At 38.8% G+C, this 19949-nt stretch overlaps 1 protein-coding gene across 2 annotated transcripts in view; it reads right to left on the minus strand.

Annotated features, from left to right (window-relative positions):
• PEPD (peptidase D) overlaps positions 1-19949 on the minus strand; it is a 140511-nt gene that overhangs the window by 48485 nt on the left and 72077 nt on the right. For both annotated transcript variants that reach the window (XM_057400177.1, XM_057400176.1), the window contains 2 exons: positions 15528-15596; positions 8707-8784 (listed from right to left, as the gene is read on the minus strand). In XM_057400177.1, the coding sequence (XP_057256160.1) occupies positions 8707-8784; positions 15528-15596 (147 nt within the window). The remainder of the gene's footprint in view (positions 1-8706; positions 8785-15527; positions 15597-19949) is intronic.

The following is a 19949-nucleotide window of genomic DNA, read 5'->3' on the forward strand; positions in this document are numbered from 1 at the left end:
TAGGTCAAGTGTCAGACCTTACTTATTGATTTTCACTGTAAATACTGTCAAGTTTTATTATGTGTGTATGTGTGCACACACACATCTATGTAAAATAACCCCCAGTTTTTTCCATTATAAAATCTGGGGTAGCGTCCAATGGTACAGGTTCATTCATGTTTTTTAAATATCCTATAGTTCTTGGGGTTGTTCAAGCAACCTCCAAATTATCAGTTCTCAAATGGAATCCACCAGACAGGGTTTCAGAGTACTCTACAGAAGATGACAACTGAATGCAAAAAGCCAGACAAAACAGCTGATAGCTTTTCCACGGACAGGTCCAAATGTTCAAACCAAGTGCACAGTAATAAAGGCAGCAACCAGTATTTCAGAAAAGAAGGCTGCCCATTCCGTTGTCAAGTATGCTATTTTGCTAGTAAGAACATCTTTTTTTTTTCTATTCAGAAGAAACACCTACTCTTCATGGCAGCACCTCAGGCTGAAATTATAGTGCTGCAATGTACAACTGAAATCAGAAATATTCTTGCCTTAAAGACCTAAAATGGTTCAGCCTAGATGTGGAGCAGTATTACACTAGAAGGACTCCTCCTGAGGCTCCCACTTTGCAAGACTGTGCCTTCACCATTAACAAGTGGTTTTCTGAAGAGACACATGAGAAGACGCAACAGGAACTGGGAATTACATCTGGTTCGGGGGGATACACAAAGAGTGTGGTGTAAACTCACTGTACCTTCCCTATGCACCATACAGTAGTTTAAAAGCCAAGCAGACTCCCTCTGAAATTTTATTTTGACCTATACAGTTGAGTTCCTCACACCAAGAGCAAGGAGGAAGATTTTGCTACCAAAATCAGATAAACAACATACATCAAGAGTATTTCTATCATACTTCATGTGTATCTGTGTTAACAAAGACTACCATAAAAATTGGATTACACTGAATGGCATAAATTAGCAGTATTAAACCAACAGCCATTAAAAAAGTACTAGGTTTTTACCCTGCTTGTTTTCTTTAGAGATGAACCACCCTAGTCAAATCAGTCCAACAGCAGCTAAAGCAACTTCATGTTATTATTTTTTTAGACTACACTGGGAATGCTAGGCTGAAACTAAGGCAGATAAAACTCATTTACAGGTGACAATTAAAAAGATGTTTCATATATGCTATAGAAAGCATAAAATTAGGAGGCAAATCATAATACAGCACTTAAAGGAAAGCTAAAATTTGTTACAGCAAACACACTATTAATACTTAACAACCTCTGCATTGGTTAAAAGTCTTACACATTTCTGACACTAGGCAACCTCATAGCCTGAATTAACCAGTACCAACAGAAAATATTCAATTAGAGAAAAATTATTGCTAATTCTAGCAAATATATTTTTCTATTTTTAATCAAATTCAATTTTTCTAGATTAGCATAAAATTAATATAGTCTATTAACTACAACAAAAGGAAAAATATCTACACTTGATGAAAATAGTAAATATTAATCAAACCAGGGGAATCAAGCCAAAGGAATTATTTCAGAAATGGATAGCTGGTCAATTTTGCAATCAACCAGTAAGTAGTAGCAATGTACTTCGTATTATTATTAGAAACAAAACCATAACCAACAACAAGTTGTTTCAAAACTGCAGACTGAAAGGTTAAAGTTAACCATAATTTTTACATATTATTACTGCACTGAACTTCAAAATGCATAAAAAAATGCACGAGGCCAAATGAAAATACTAGTCTCAGCCACATAAATAGTTGAGCATTTACATCTGACACATTAATATCCTGGGATCTTAAAAGCAGTGCTTTCAAAAAGTAATAAATACAATATTTTGTTCTCTAGGATAAATTGTTTTAATAGCAGACAATGAAGTACTTCGGGTGGAAAAGGGAGCATTTCTATTATCTGATGCAAAAAGATTGGTCAGTTCCTGCTTTTTAATGCAACATTGCCCCCACCTGGACAAATGAATTTCCATTTAGAGGTTGGCATTCATATCATAAAACTTGATAAAACACAGTGTAAACGCCAAAACAGTTTGGAAAAGTCACAGCAACCTTTTATTACCGTTTGTAGTATACTTTTTTTCAAGCTCACCTAAGTCTTTTAGTTTTATTGAAAGTCTCTCAGTATTTTCCTGAAATAAATGACAACCACTCAGCAGTCATAAAAAGTCCATTTACATTACACACTTATTCATTCCTGAAAAAAAGACAATAGTGCATTTTCTAAAAAGAATACTGTATAATCAGATAAATATGTTGATGTAGTTTCAACTGCACTTGTGTATTGTGTATACATATAAAAGGTAAATGCACATTGCTTATACAGAAACCAACAAATTTTTGGATTGCAGAAAACCGTGCATTATACTTTTAGATCAAAGAAGTAAACTTAGAAAGGTAACTTCTTTTTCACCTAATAGAAGAATTAACCTTCATGAATAACCATGAAATCTGATCAGTTCTTGCAATAAGCAGCTTAGTTTTGCAATATTCTTCACCTTGAAATGAACAACAACTCCAGGAAGCCTGAAAACTGCCTTTTGTCTCTTTTGAGTAATTAAAAAATAAAATGCCCCAAACACAGCATTTTCCCTGTTTCATCCAGAACAACTTCTCACAACAACCTGTACCTGCAGTCAAAAAACGTCCCTATGATGAGCAAAGCTTCTGAAACGACAAGCACTTAGAAATTAAACAGGATCTTTTGACAGCACTAGAAGTTATAATAATAAATAAAAAAACTATTAAAAGGTACATATGAGTGCCAAATGGGAGGAAACAAACCCAAGTTCAGCACAACTTGAGTGGAATGCGTATTATACACATAAAGGCAGTGCTCCTGGAAGGTTGCTAAGCTTTTGCTCTGGGAAGTACAATCAAAACATGAGATAATGATAACCTCCTTCCAGAGAACAGAATAGGCTTTTTTAGTGCCCCCTGGTGTCAATCCTATTCTGATACCTTAGATTTCCATTAGGATATTAAGGAAAGAAATAGAAACAGAGTTTCTATTCCTGAGATAAGTAATTCTGATGAAGTCTTTCTGCAACACTGAACTGCCTTCCATATCCCCAACTCTATTATTTGATTAAGCAAATAACAATACCTGCTAACATAGCCAAGACATATTTAAAAAAATTAACAGATGCATTACGCTAACACATTTTATGACAGATGTGTTTGACTGTGACACTAACAAAATCTTCCCTATTGCTTATGTTCTGGTACCTGCATGAAATAAAACTATCTGCAGGTAAAACATGTTTTATTGTCATCATCAGAAGGCCATAGGAACAGCAGTGAGCTTTTGCAGCAGGAAACATCCCGCTTCACTAAGGATACTGAACTCTTCCCAGTGCTTTCATTGAGATCAGTAAGCTTAAATCTGAGAGTGTTAAAAGAAACAGTCATATAAAATAAAAGACAGCACCTGATGATCTAACACACTTCCATTTGAACTTCTAAAGTAAGTTTTAGTTTATAAATAACAGTCCCACTGTGAATACAAGGGTCATGGCCTCTCTGAGGTCTGCTGCACTTCACAAGCAGTTGATGCTGTACTTCCCTTATTTATGCTTTCACTGAGCCCTCTTAATAAATTACACTCTGGACATCATTCCAGGGAGGATTAGTATCCCCTGCTAATTGCTCACACAGCACTGGGCCCCAGACCAGCAAGCAGAAGTACCGAAGTGCGCATTTTTGCAGGGGTGTGCAGACCAGACAGCCTTGGGGCCCCACTGGCAAGTATGCTCCTACCAGGGACCTGCCCATGTGTGGGGAAAGGCAACCAGGACAGCCATACATTGGCAGACCTGTCTTAACATTGCGACACAAGTGAACATCTCAAATTGTCAAAAATACTGAGTGCTTCAGCAGAATAGGCAATTATTTTCAGTATTTTGCAAAGCCAGAATGAACCAACCAACCCTCCAAAATGTCATCAAGTGCTTAAAGGTCAGTGAACTTGCCAATAGAAGTTGCTTACTAAGTGCTGAATTTTCACTGAGACACATTTGCCAAGTACCACAAAAAGATCAAGACCTGTAACTCACGACACCTGCAGAAAGCCATCTCAGGTAATAGGCATATCTATTTCAGTGACATCTGGGGTCAGGCTTATTTTCTCACATTTCTATTATTTAAGTGCAAGCCTCATCACGAAGAATCAACCTTTATTTTAAGACTGCAGAAGTATTTTCTATTTGTCAGACATTGCAGGAGCCCTGCTGGTCAACTGCAATAAAGCAGTCAGTTCCAGATGTGCCTTCAGCATGCGGCACTGCCAAGAATCCACAAAGGCAGCCTGCATGAATCACTAGGCTGTAAATTGAATGCAATAAACTATCATTTTCCTAAATACCTTCCGAAAATCAAAATGTAAAGTATACACTTCAGGTTCAGCACCTCTGATGGCTCCTACAACAACCCACCAAAGCACAAAGGTGAGAGGGACATCTGCCTTGCCCCTGGATTCCTCTGCTGCACGCTGTGTATCTTGATGGCCAGTATTCTCCTTCCCTGTGACAACCATGGTGTGGCTCCACACTGCAGCAATGAGAGGGCAGGGGCAGAAGACGGAAGGACTCAAAGCAACTTGCTTCCTTCATTTCTTAGAAGGCAGATGCTGATTCGTTGAGACCAATGCTTTTTGAAGAAGCACACCGGCTTTGACTGAACTTTTCACAGATGCTATTTCCCACAGTCAGGTCATAACTTCCAGCCAAAGTCAGAGATCAGTTTGAGAGCTGAAACAAGAGGTTTCTGTCTCCCACAAGGGCACTCTAAACACTGAACCAATCTCCCTCCCTAGTACAGACAAAGGCAAAATAACTGCAAAAGGAGAGATGAGTCCCAGGGGTTCATTTGCTCTTGATTTATGCATAGTGGGGAGTAGGATCTTTGCTTCTTGAATTTATCTGCTTTGGGTTTTGTTTTGTTGGGTTTTTTAGTTCTTGAGTAGCAACTCTGAATTTCATTCTACTCCCCACCAAACTTTGAAAGACCTTTGGTTATCCAAATTGGACTGGGGAGTGGGGTGGGGTCAGAGGATGGCTCAGAAAAAGCCTGGAAAATTTGATGTGGTTATTTTCTGATGAAGAGACTCTTGTCCACATGGCAGGAGACTGCAAACCACAACGAGCACTTTTGCTTATGACTCCACTTTTCATATTACAAAATGTAGTTACAGCCTCACTACAGAAACAGCAGATGTCTTGGCCTACAATGAGCAATGCAATATCTTGAGAAACCTCGGTCTAGGACTCAGTTTCAATCCAAGCTGTCACAGGTTTAAGATGACAGAAGAAAATAAGTATCTTTACATTAGCCTGGACATACATCATCACTGCAGGCTGCGATTTGCAACATTCTGAGTAGAAGATTTTATTTAAAGTTAATACCGTGTGAAAGGGTCGAGTGCCTAGAATTTTGATTCATAAGGGTGGTCAGCCTACCCATTTATCTGCATGACCTTTTTGACCATGGAGACAAAAGACACTTGCTAAGGGAAAGGATTTGGTTTAGAACATATTGATCATACAATTTAAATGTTCACTGCATAGATGTTACAGTACATGACTTATCTATATAAAAAACTGACTTACTGCAATTTTACCTTTAATATCAGTATCAGTTAAGTGCATGTACCTCCTGAATACCCACACTTGCCTAAAAATACTCATTTCTTTCTATGTCAATAATAATGCTTTATATGAGTTAGCTATTTTTGTTTTAATATTTAATAGACTGTAAATTACAGTGCAGGTTAGCCAGTCTATATTAACAAGAAGAGGAAGAAATTTTCTTTATATTCCTTGCACCAAGATCCTTGCCTATACCTGTACAAAATGTGGATTACAATGCATTAGAGATGTAATTCTGTAGCAGTTTCTTACAGAAGCCATAAACCCCTTTCACGTCGATTAATTTTCAAAAATGATCATCATAAAACCAGGCTGTTCTAAACCTGCCACAGTTTTTGAAGGAGTAGTCAGAATAACACTCTTACAAAAAAATTAAATATGCAATAGCACAAGTATCTTTGCCTATCATCTCCTCTCAATACCACCAAATCCTTGTAACTTATATTTTGAAATTGCAAACAATGCATGCACTTGAGTGTTGCACAGAAGCAAAGCACTAGTCTTCCAAATATACTTTTTCTAATATTCAGGTGTTTTGTTATTTACTGACACTTACTGCACTGCACTGCTTCGTACATAAATAACCTCAGAAGCCCATTTCTGCAAAGTTCGTGATTGTTATTCATACCCACCAAATAATATTAAAAAATAAGACATGAAATTCTATGGAATAATTTAAGAAATACCAAGTACCCAGTCTTCCAATTCTATTCCATACAGGTATGGGAATTGTTAAATTAGATTTATACCAAAATACTGTCAGAAGCAGAAATAACCCTTAAAACACTTCTACCTTTTTTTTCACCAAAGTAAAGCCATTTTTTCCCTATGCTCAGGGCTTCCTAAGATTATCCAACAGAGGGCTCTCAGTAGCTATTAAAAAGCCCAGTTGAGAGCCAAATGCACAAACTCTAGCACATACACACAAATCAGCATACTGTTATTTTAATAACCTGTTCTGTATGCACATACATGTGGCACCTACGCCCAATTTAGAAATTTGTAAAAGCATACATTAAAACCACCCAGGTGGTGCCTTGTCAGAATTTGCATGCTGCTGAATTCAGAGTTTGCATGCTAGCTCAAGGTTTTTTAACGGTGGAAAATTAGTGTATTTTTAAGTTTTCTTTACACAAATGAAATTACATTTTCATATACTTTCTCTACTCTCGCTTGAGGAAAATACTAAGAAAACTGTGTGGAACAAAGTTTGCCTACTACATGAGTATCAGCCAGTGGGAACAGAAAGGGTGTGCTTATGCACATGGAGCATTTATTTGCAAAAGCCAATTTACATCTGACAAACTTCATCTCTTCAAGACAAAGATGCAACTGGACCATTTCAGCAGCAGGGTTAAAACTTGTTCTCTTTGTTGAGACGGTTACAAAGCAGGGTTGCAGTACAGTAGTTCTGAGATGCTTAAGTGATCAATGTACTTGGTAGATGATGCTTTTTTGACATTCAGATATCTGAGGCTAATAAAGCTGAAACATGTTTTAAAGATTTTGCCAATACAGCAGGAAATCTGAATTTGCAAGGAGTCTTGGCATATGCTGTCTGAGTTTAAGCAGGACTTCAGCCATCCACTAAACTGTCCTCAGAGATGGTAAGTAAAAGGGTCCTGTATATAACCTTCACCCTGATGTCTCCAAGCAATACTACCACCCTCACCATTTAAAGGCCTTAATTTTACATAAGGTACATGATAATGTACTGTGGCATGTCTTCTCTCAGTAACATATGATGAGATTTCCTGTGGGAACACACATTTTTTTTAAATTTAATCGAATGCTACAGCCAATATAGTACCATGTTGGTGTGCAATGCCTGATCAAAAAATCCTCACAGCACATTATCCGCTCAAACACAATGTGATCATAAGTCAAAGCTACTGTCCTGCAATAAATTAATGTTAGTATTTGATGGGTTTAGTGAACTATTCACCATAGATGGAGTTAATACATAAACTACTATATAAAAAGCTTTCAAAACATCTTTACAGTGTTAAAAAGAAATTACCTACCTGCAGTTCTGGAGATTCATTCTGCAGCACCTGCAGATATACCCAGAACACTGGCCAACAAGGCATATTTTTACACTTTAAGATTCAATTTGTTTTCCATAATAGCTTTGGAGCTTATCTATAATGGTACTAATTTGCTTTCCTCCATACATTTACATTCAACTGAAAATACATACCTGCACTCTTTAAGCATGTCCTATGAAAGTACTCTAATACATATCTTGCACCAAATGTCAGTAACTAACTCCTCCAAAGCTAGTTCTGCATTTTCATAAATGCGGGTTTTTTGACCAAAGTCTTTGGAGATGAAGTACAAAATGCATATTCTGCTACACTACACAATTAGGTTTGTCTCTCCATCAACAGCAATGTATTTGGTGTTTTCATTCACCCTGCTTTAATCTGCAGTGACACTGCAAAGCATGTGGACAGCTAAGTAGAGAAAAATTTATGGTATTTGCAACTGCATTATGGCAATGCTAAACTCTAAGCAAAACCTTTTTTGGCATAATACAGGACAAGAAGCACCCTGTCCTAACTTGACTGGGCTGACTTCAATTTCCACACACATTCAAGAGTCAACTTTGAGGCTGGGGAGTCTGCATGGACACAAGCATTTGGAAGATCTAATTTGTACTGCAATTTGATGCCAATTCTTGAAAAATAGCCAACACTCTCTTGACCCTCTACCCCACCATGACAGTTGAGGTTCCAGAGGATACTCAGACACCAACTTTTGCAACTCTCCATATACTTAGAATACAGCCATTTCTCAAACTAAATTCTAAGTGCCTTTCGCACAGCAGTCTTTGGAAACAATCTCTTTTCTATTTCAACTGGAGATGAAGGTATACAGGACCTTCGGAAAAAGCCAGACAACTCTAGCATGCAAAATGCAATTTTAAAGATTTAGACTTTCAGCATTACACAGACATCATTCTACTAATTAACTCCAAGAGTACATACAATGCGTGTATGGGAACAGCAGTAGTGTAACAAAAATATCAAACGAACTCTAACGTTTTACTTACCACAAGTCTCCATCTTCAATAGTCTTATCATTTGGGGCTCCAGCATGGCCGTAGTGCAAAACAGATGAGTTCTCCCCACTGATAAGCAAAAAGAAAATTCAAGACATTTAATGGGAGAAGAAACATTAACAAACACTGCATGAGAAGAAACACTGTAAACATGTGACACTGTAAACATCACTGTATTCATGTATTAAAGCGTGAAATTTTGCAGTGTGTGAGAACTGCCAGAGGTCCTGCCCTGGCACAGGCTGTAATAACATATCCTGCAGCTCGCTCAGCAGAAATGCGTATGGAGAGGGCATTTTGCTACTCTGGCTGCAAGATATGACCTTTCTGCAGAAGGAACTTGGCACAGTTCATAGAAATATTTCCCACATCCATGAGAGTGTTAAGGAAGCAATTATGCATGAGTAATTATTGAACTTACACCCATTTATTACCTTCTGGATTTTTTTAGATTACTAAGCGATATGTTTCCCTAATTTGAGGTTAAATATACTGAGGCATAAAAAATTAACTTCCACTGGAGTAAATCTGACATGCCTGAAGGCAGTCACTGGGACTGGAAAAATTCAGCTGTTCAAATAAACAGTTCCAGTTCACCTCTGGCACTCCTACATGTGACCTCTGCTGGAGTGGATACACTGCAAACTGCACAGAGAGCATTCGCAACATACAGAGCTGGCAGCAGTAAGAGGCACTCTATCCTTACCTCTTATTAAAAAACATATTACAAAGAAAAACTGAAACATTTCAAACTAAACTGCTGATTCACAGAAAAACATCTCCAGCAAAGGATGGACCCCTGTTCTGTGCTTCTGAAGCTCCATGGTCTATTCAGTGACTTGTATTTGGCCTTGACATCCTCTCCTGTTTACCGATATTCTCCCAGGCCCATCAAACATTAAAAGACTGATAAAGACCTATTTTTCTTTTCTATTCTCCTCACAAAGATGCTCTCTTTTTCTCTTCAGAAAGCTAGCAGGATTATATCACAAAAAACGCACGTGTTGATATAGGGCTACTGCGGCATCTCTCTGACCTCCCAGTTGACTTGCCAGTCTCTATTCTATCTTTCATCAAAACCCTATTGGTCATCCTGCTCAAATTTGTTTCTTTCAAGTTGTAATAGTGGAACAGTCTTATGTGAAAGGAATCTGAGGCTCAATTTCAATGAATCTTTTGTTATATCTGCAGTAAATGTGCCATCTGACATATTAGACTTTATATTCTCATATTAAGACTTCTGATACATGCAATTACAAAAACAGTAAACATGCACTGTATCCAAAAAGAGATTACAGTCAAGATACATTAAGTACTTGTGACCAATTAGATATTTAACAGATCACTGGTCATTCAGATATAATAACTCCATCAGCAATGATGATGGGGCAGAAAGCAGAGGCTGCTTTAAGTTTCTGATGGCTGGATCATGTTAGTATTTTGGAATCAGTAAGTTTTTATTGTTAAGTATTTTTTAGCATACAAGAATCGCTATGTTACAAGGAAGTGAAGGACAATGTTTCATGGGAATGATTCTATGATACAAAGGGTATTTCTTAAAATTATACTCCAAAGGGAAAAATTAAGTTGTTAAATCAAGAATTTAAAACCCCCAACAGAATTAAGGCTGCAACAAATTTGTTTTGTGATGCTGGTCCAATGGTTTATGCACAGTTTTGCAACTGGATACTAGCTGGCTGCTTTTGACTTCTTGGATTCCTGACTCGGTAACCTAGAGTCTTGTGCAGGTAACTAAAAACAGCACCATAAAGCTTGCACCCAAGAAGACATGATTTGAGCTTCCTTCTGAGATGTTGTGGCTCCTGCGCAGTGCTGGGATAGCTCCTTCTGGCCACAATCTCAGTTCTCCACAGTTAGGACACTTTCAAACTTAGTTTGCTCTGTCTGAAGAAAGAGATGTGTAATAGGGTGATGGACTGCAATCAAAAGAAAATGACCTCCTGTGCCAAGCAATATGTACAGCAGGCACCATGCTTACAGCCTCAACTGTCTCCTTTAATGTGAAGGGCACCTATCTGAGCTGGACTATCAGCATGACAAGAGGAGGCAGCATCATTTCCTGTCTGAAGAACTGTTTTCCAGCTGGAGGGCTATAATTTTGGGTGGACTGGCACTTCAAAGCAACTATAATGAGTTTGGTGCTGTGCATGACACCATCTGTGAGCCCACACGCTTGGTATTTAAGTTAAAATATAAAAATTATTAAAAAAAAAAAAAAAGCCAATACCTGTTAATGCACACACATGCTCACACAGCAGTGTGTCAGGATTTTAGCTGCTGATACTATTCCTTCTCTTCCTTTAAAAATGGCGATAAAGCAGGAGAAGCAAATAGCACATGCATATATTTATGATCAAATTTAAAAAAAATTCATGAAGCTTAAGGGCATGACTCCATGCTAATGTATTTGCAGATAGCTTGTTTACTTATATGCTGGCACCCTCGGTGCCATATACCATACTAGCTGCATAAAGAATTCATATATTCAAATATGAGCACCTCACAAATGCTTTTAACAACAGACATTACAAATACAAAGACGGGATACTTCTTTTGCGCATTTTAACGTAAAGGTTTTAGTTTACAAAATATTTCTGTAAGGTTCGGCACCAACTGTTACAGAAGATGCATGAAAAATCTGTTTTTCAGCACCGTTAGTGAAGCGTTAACAGCACACAATCTTTCTTGGCATTTGAGACTCTTTATCTGTCACGCACATCTTGGCTCTGTCGAGGAAACGGGATCATACCACAGAGAGCACAGTTGGTGCTGAAGACCAGACAGACACACCATATGCATTTCATCTTTTTCTGGCTGTTTGAAGTGACTGGGGTGAAGAGGTTTGGGTTTCACTCGGGACTGGCTCTGGGCAGGTCCCCTGGGCTGAACACCCATTAGCAACTGAAGCCCAGCAGACCTGCCCTGGAAAACTCTCTCAGCTGTTTTTTACCCAAAAGAAATTCAGTGTGTGCACTCCAGGACTGGTTCCTGGCTCTGAGCAAAGCCCTACAGCTGGGCATGAGTGGGAGACCTTGCCTCAGAAATGCACTCCTGACCCAAATTAAAACACTGATGTGGACACACCTCCAGCCTGTTCCTGCCAAGAGGTACAAGTCCAAACTTCCTCACAGGAAGCGTCTTTATCACCATCCTGAGATGCAGGCAGGAAAGATGCTTTAGGAGCAATGTTACAGAAGTGATGTGTACCCACAAGGCAAATGTTACACCTAGCCAGAAACTGTTCCTAATGATTCAGTAAAACTTTAAAGGTGGCTTCAAAACAATTTATACAAAACCCCCAGCCACAGGCAAAGCAAATGAGCCTTCCTGTAGAAGCTATTTCCTTTCTTCCCAAGGAGCAACAGTTGAAATGTCTGGCATCAGCACACCACAGTCAGGGTTTAAAATTATGCACTGTGGGGAGGCATGGATCACTGGCAGCTCCACTGCCTTCCTGGAGGTCAGCACCTCTGAAAACCACCACACGTTGGGTGTCCAATGTCTGCCTTCAGGCAGCCATCCTGAAAAATTCTTCAAGAGACTTCTGTGTTCTTATTCCTTTAATAATTTGTCTCTAACTGGTGCCAAAGATGTGTTTGTTACAGAAAGAACTGCGCAAAGTGGTGAAAAATCTGTAAATGAACACCACTGAGAGTGCAAACAGTAGGAAAAGATTCATATAGTAGGAAAGGAAAAAAAAAATCCCCAAAATACATTTTAGAGCAGAAAATATCCTCAAAACAAAGTATTAGGAAAAAGACAAAGAGGAAGAATGCAGGTAATATTTTAAGAACAGGAGTAAGCCAAGCATCAGTCATTACAAAGAGTGCAGCCACTAACTCTACATTAAGAACATCTAAAGAAAAAACAATAGATCATTAAATAAAACAGCATCTATTTCCATCATGATTTAAATAATAAAATCAATCCAGAGGAAAGCACTAACAGCCTTCTCTCCAATTTTCAATCTGAGAGATGAAATCTTTGAAAGTTGCACTGAAAAGAAAGAAAAACAGATTAAATAAGTACCCTAATCTTATCCAAAAAGCTTTACATATGGCAGTCCTCAGATAGAGGAGAGCATTTTACTGCACTACGCTATCCTTAATCACTGGAATCATCTGCTGAGAGCTGTCATCTGCCTGGAGACATCTGTCAAGATGATCTGAACCTAAGTCTAAGATTCCCCAGTATCAAATTGCAGCTGATCATGGCTTCTGCACTGGTTGCACAGATACTGACGCTTCCATCTCCACCTGAATCCAGCTGGAAACTCTGTGCCTGGTTAGCAGTGGGTACCATCCATTGCAGGGTCACCAGGATGCACTGTGCATGTAGTTCAACCTTTGCTTTCCTCTTTGTAAAAATGGCTACTTGATACACCAAGACACTGCAATGAAGAATTTGTTAGCATTTGATAACCACTCAGAAGTTAACACTTTGTTAATCGGTGCTAAATATATCCAAGTACATTTATAAAATACTATCATTCTCGTTTAATTGCACTTACGTGGCGTCTGTTTGCGCTTCAAACCACTGACAAGTTGACAACTGTTTGAAAGTATCACTAACTACAGGACTAACCTTGCTATGTAATGACTTGTAATACTAATATATATGTCCTATTATTCTCAACTGATTGGAGAGTGTATACATGCAAGTGAATCCATAAAGCATATCTGGTCACACAAAATATTCATTTACCATCTCGTGAAGAGTACTCAACACTGGACAGGAACAGCTGCAAAAGATGCACTCAACATGTGCAAAGTGATTTATTTCTATACCAAAATACAGTATTGACTACTCCTGATTTCCAGCTTAGTGAGCATCTTTTCTAAAATCTAAATAACAGACATGGTTTTTATTTAGAAGCATGATTCTTTTCTACAGAAATGACTATCAGGCCTGTAATCTAACAAGGAAAGATCCTGTCAAAATATCACAACTTTAAGTGTCAGGAAAACAACAAAACTCAGCATGAATAGAAGAAAATGTAACTATACAAAAATCCTAATTGCAATAGCTATCTTTAATTATCACATAGGTAAGTGTAATATTTACTGTGCATGACATTTTCATGATAAAAAAATGTCTATTATTTTTGTTGTTATGTTAATTGAATTCATCAAATAGATCTACATACATTCATTTTATTAGGACCAAGCTTAAAACTGTTACTATTATTCACTCTTACTTCATTGCTCATAGTCAGACTATAGCAATTTACAGACAAAGGCCTTTGTATTCTATCTCCTTATAATTTTTTTTTTTAATCAAGTTTGTCTGCACTTTTAATTGTAGTGGTAGCATACAATGCCAGCTCCCAACTGCAACAGTGAGTCACAATATTGTTCGGCTCTTGCATTTCAAGGGCAGTCCTTCTCCATGTATTAAATCCTCCAGCAGTTCTGAGGCAGCTCAAACACCACCCACACACCCTGCTAAGCCCCTCCAGCGTGGTGGGGCCAGACACCCATGAAGCTCCTGTGTTCACCCGCTTCTGAACTACTGTTGGGGCTTTTGTCTTCCTGGGTTACTAGAGTTATGTAACCAAGTCCTGGATTTTTCAATCCTGTGAAGAGTTTAGTCTGTCCCCATAGGGTCACAAGGATCCACCGTACCATTATAAGCATACAGTAGATGGTTCCATAGGTTTGTCAAAACCACTGGTGGCTAGCATCCAAAGCAGACCCTGCAGCACGCGTTCTAATTTACTACAAGTGAATATGAAATCTGTATGGCTGTGAAAAACCATATACAGAGACAACTTGATTTTACCATTACAGCCTGTGACAATACCACAGAGATGGAGTCTCATTTCAATGGGATGTTAATTCTCAAGTTATATGACGGTACTTAAAACAGGAAACTTTTCAGACAATTTAGATGCACAATTTGCCATAAAACTGCTCATGCTCCTACTGCAATTTTGCATACAAATTGGAAAATTGCATTTACGAATAAGCAATTGAGTAAACAGCAGAAAGAAGCAAAGATGCTAATTGTCCTTATTACCTCCAAAGCAATATAACACTACTGTCATTAATGTAAAATTTATTTTTTGTAAAAGTATGTGATTTCAGTGTAGGGCAAATGTTTGTGAGTAGCAGCAGATTTACAAGTGGAACATAGATACTGATATACACGCCTCATCTGTCACACATCTCTAATTAGATTAATGCCACTGACTAAATAAGATTAATATCTGAACAAAGCGCACAGCTGTTCTTCAACATGTATGCAATGCTATTCTCCAAAGTTCTGTAAATTAAAAATGTGCATTTCTACAACTGCAGGGAAAACTTTTATAATACCTTAACAAATACAATACCTCCGACACTAGCTGTTCAGCAAGAAAATTACACAGCAAAGAATTTAAAAATTCCAAAAAGATTAATCACATGCTCACCTGTAAGGCAAAGAATTTTGAGAAATATATTAAATACTTAAGGTATATTTCAAAGGGAGTACTTTTGAGCAACAGAGAACAGCTCTAAAGCCCTTCTCCATAACACTATTTAATAGAAAAGGCAATTGCAGCACAGACATGAGCATAACCATGATCTTGGCAATAGTAGCAGTCATTGTGGAATCTCTTGAGTATGGCAGAATCTGTAACCATGTTATTTCTTTAAGACACCTTTCTTTGGCTTTTCCAGAGGAAACAGTTCAAAACTCACTGTGGTGGCACTTGCAAACACATCATGGGCCTCAAAGGAACAATATTACAAATATCCAGTGTAAAACTGACCATAAAGACTACAATTCAGTGTAAACCATCCACTTACCTGCCACAGATGCAAGTGTAGGAAGTGTGGCGCATGCCACCTCGAGCATAGCAGTAGTGCTGGAATAGGCTGCAAAGAAAGAAAGGTGGTAATTAATAATATATTCAAAAACCCCATAGGACAGGGATCAAAACTAAGTCTTTTTTGAGTACAGCTGTGTCGGTCCAAATCCCTGGCTCCCCGATGAGGCTCTCTGCCTATTTCTGCTCATCTGAAGACTCAGATTCGCCCACATCTGCAGCTCAGCAGTCCTGCAGAGCATCATGCAATTTTCACACAACCCATTAAGCAACTCTGCAGCAGAGAAGAGCAGGTCAAGTGCAGCTTGGTAACTTCAAATGGAAAATTGCTTTCCTTAACAACACAACATAGCATTGTTGGTAAAAGGTAGCTCATCTGGCCACAGAGTGAAAGGAAGGGTAACAGGTAAATGCTGAAGCTGGCCAAACTCTCTGAAATGAGGTGGAGAAAACCACTGCAGCATTTTCAGGTATAAAATCACATCCATGATCCTTATTTTCAACCCTCCTGCCTTCAGTCTACAGTGTGCAAATTCAGCAAAAGTGAAGTCCAACCAACCCTTAACAAGGGAAGGAGTGCACCAGACAGGGAAAAGCTCTTCTTCAAAATTAATTCAACAGAAGCTTTCTCATTTTTACCACCTCACTGATACCTGCTGCTGAAAGCTGAAATAAAATATCCCTGAAGCCTGACCTACATCTGACTATGCTGTACACCCTCTTCTCCAGACAAGCCAGCAGAGCTCTCCCATTAAGTCAAGCCAGGCACTCTCTGCTAGCACCATGGTCCACCCTGGAATGGATGGTCTCATGTTTTTTTGTCTGTAGCACAACAGACTCAGAGAAAACATAAAACTATTCAATTTCAGATTGTGGTACCTTAATACCTCTGTGATCTCCCCTGCCAAAACATGGTGTTGTGGTTTAAGCCCAGCTGGTAACTCAGAACCACGCAGCTGCTCGCTCACTCACCCCCTTCTTCCTACCCTGCTCCTGGAGGGACAGGGAGGAGAACTGAAAGAACGCAACTCCCGTGGGTTGAGATAAGAACAGTCCAGTAACTAAGGTATAACACAAAACCACTGCTGCTACCACCAGTAATAAAAATGGTAATGGAAATAACAAGGGGAGAGAATACAAAACCTCACCACTTGTCAACCAATACCCAGCCTGACCCAAGCAGTGATCTAGCCCTTCCAGGTAACTGCTCCCAGGTTCTATACTGGGCATGACGTGCTGTGGTATGGAATACCCCTTTGGCTAGTTTGGGTCAGGTGTCCTGTCTCTGCTTCCTCCCGACTTCCCCTCCTCCCTGAGAGAGCATGAGACTCAGAAAGTCCTTGATCAGAGTAAACATTACTGAGCAACAACTAAAACCATCGGTGTTATCAGTGCTGTTTCCAGGCTGAAAGTCAAAACCACAGCACTGCATCAGCTACCAAGAAGGAGAAAAATGACTGCTACTGCTGAACCTAGGACACATGGGGAAAAAAATTACTGCACACTCAATCCCAACAGCAAGAAAATAATGTGATAACATTACTGAGCCCCATGCTCTCCAACAGTAGTCCTCTTGCACTGCCATCCTGCTGGAGGAGCTGTTTGGCTTTAAAAGCATTAAACCATTTTTATCTTCACTGTCAAAGTCCCCTTCATATGAGGGCAGATGTGCCCAAAGAACAATTAATACCGGATTAGGTGCTTTAAGAGCTGAGCACATATCATGGATCCTTTTATTCTTTTTGAAATATGCTCTAATTACAATCCAATTCCCTTTAATACTGAATGAATTTTGAAAACTCATTACTTGTAATACTGAAATAATTTCATTAACACAGAGTGATAATGGTGCTATTCAGAAGAATAGAGATGTTGTGATTTTGTCCTTCTACAGCAGCGATCCACAGAACACAATTCAAATACTTTGAAGGATATTAAAAACATTACATGCTTGTAAATCCAAACCAGATTTTAAAATTATACAAAATGACAGTATTTAAAGAGAGACAAAACAAAACATACAAATTAATCACAAAAGGAAAAAAGAAAATATAAATTTAGAGGCTTACTGGGGAGACTCAGTTTTCAAGATCTCTTTTCTGCTCAAAATGCTGTGGTTTTATGAGGTAATTCTGTATTGGCCCAAAACCAAGTAATGGCAAAAAGCAGGTCAAACAGCAGAAGAGCCAAAGAGTTTGCTCCTTTGATCCTGTGACCTATGAAACCTTTGACCCCCTTGACATCTGACCTATGACAAAAAAGTGATCTTTGATCCCTTTGACCTATTACCATTTGACTCCACAACCTCATAATCTTTGACCTCTGCCCCATGGCACTGGTGTACCTGCAAGTCAGGTGTTAACTTTTAAACGCATACAATGCTGTTGGAGCTGACACGGGCTCTGCATTGCTTTTGAAACTAACTTTTTACCACAGAGGAAATCCTGGGTTTGCTACTTATTCTTTTTGCAAAACAATCATGAGCTTCTTTAATTGATTGAAAACATGGAGATCGTTGGTAATTTTAAAAACCTCACTGCTTTTTTCCAATAACTTAAAAAAAATATCAGCCACCAACAATTCAAGTTATCCTCACCACTCGAGTCTTGACTATCTCAAGTATGGACTTGAGAGAGAAGAAAACTCTGCTTTCTTCATCATTGGAAGCAACAGAAAAAGTATATACTTGCTATTTTTAGAATCTTGTGGAGGATTGCGCACTTTTAAACAAAACTCCAGAATGCTTAAAAAAACCTCAATTTCAAAACAGCCTGAAAACCATTAAAGTAAAACCTGCTATGGATAAACTTTCTGACAAATTATAAGAACCACTCTGACAATGTTTGCATGTTATAAAATCACAGAATCATAGAATAGTTAGGGTTGGAAAGGACCTTAAGATCATCAAGTTCCAGCCCTTCTGTCATGGGCAGGGACACCTCACACTAAACCATATCACCCAAGGCTCTGTCCAAATTGGCCTTGAACACCACCAGGGATGGAGCATTCACAACTTCCCTGGGAAACCCATTCCAGTGCCTCACCACCCTAACAGGAAAGAATTTCCTCCTTATATCCAATCTAAACTTCCCCTCTTTAAGTTTTAACCTGTTACCACTTGTCCTATCACTACAGTCCCTAATGAAGAGTCCATCCCCAGCATCCCTATAGGCCCCCTTCAGGTACTGGAAGGCTGCTATGAGGTCTCCACGCAGCCTTCTCTTCTCCAGGCTGAACAGCCCCAACTTTCCCATCCTGTCTTTATATGGGAGGTGCTCCAGTCCCCTGATCATCCTTATGGCCTCCTCTGGACTTGTTCCAACAGTTCCATGTCCTTTTTATGTTGAGGACACCAGAACTGCACAGAGTACTCCAGGTGAGGTCTCACAAGAGCAGAGTAGAGGGGCAGGATCACCTCCTTCGACCTGCTGGTCACGATGTTTTATGATCATCTTTGGTCTTCCTATTGTTATCTAATGCACAGTACAACTACAATCAGCTCTGTACTACAAACGTTAACTGAACTAAATGAAGTAGTCTAGTGTCAACAGTTTTCCTAACTTAAGTGGATTTAAGGAATAAGGGCACTTAAAAGCAGGGGGGACAGAAACTATCTGTAATGATTTCCATCACACTTTTTGCTTATTTTCAGATATTCCTCAGGACTAGACTACAACATATACATACACACTTACCAGAGTGCGATTTTTATTTCCCAAAAGAGGTAAACAAGCAACCTCTAATTTGAATTCCTGTCATCAGTTCTTCCTGAGTTGTAACAAATATTTATGAGAAAACCACATTTTTTATTTCTCAGCTATTCACTTCCAAAACTGAGACACTTTTAGATCAAAAAGGTTCAATTTCTATATTAAATCTAATTCAGTATTTTGGCTTGCATCTTACAAAACAGGTAAAAACTGTAATTACAGAAAATATAGCAAGTTTGGAGAAAGAAAGATAGAGAAGGAATGAAACATTGCAAGAACATCTGACAGAAATTAAGAACTTAAGCCGAGTTCCTCTAACACTGACATTCCTCAGTGGCAACTTCTTCCTCTAACCAAGTCCCGCATCCATAGTAACTAAAGCAAAGTGCTGCAGAACAAGGTGTGCACATTGCTTTGCGAAGGAGGAACAATTACTCATTCCAAGATTTTCAATGAAGGAGGACCAAAACCACCAAATAACCCTGTTTGTTATTCCAGATATTAGAGCCATGTCAAGAACACCTGCTGGATACTAGTAGCTCAGGATCTAGATTTTTAGACTGTGTATCAGAGATCTGCTGTCATAGAATCATAGAATAGTTAGGGCTGGAAAGGACCTTAAGGTCATCTAGTTCCAACCCCCCCGCCATCGGCAGGGACACCTCACACTAAATCATATCACCCAAGGCCTC

Source organism: Pezoporus wallicus, unplaced genomic scaffold, assembly GCF_028554395.1.
Source record: "Pezoporus wallicus isolate ANWC-B61680 ecotype Strahan unplaced genomic scaffold, APGP_CSIRO_Pwel_v1 contig_447, whole genome shotgun sequence".
In the NCBI taxonomy this organism is placed as follows: Eukaryota; Metazoa; Chordata; class Aves; order Psittaciformes; family Psittacidae; genus Pezoporus; species Pezoporus wallicus.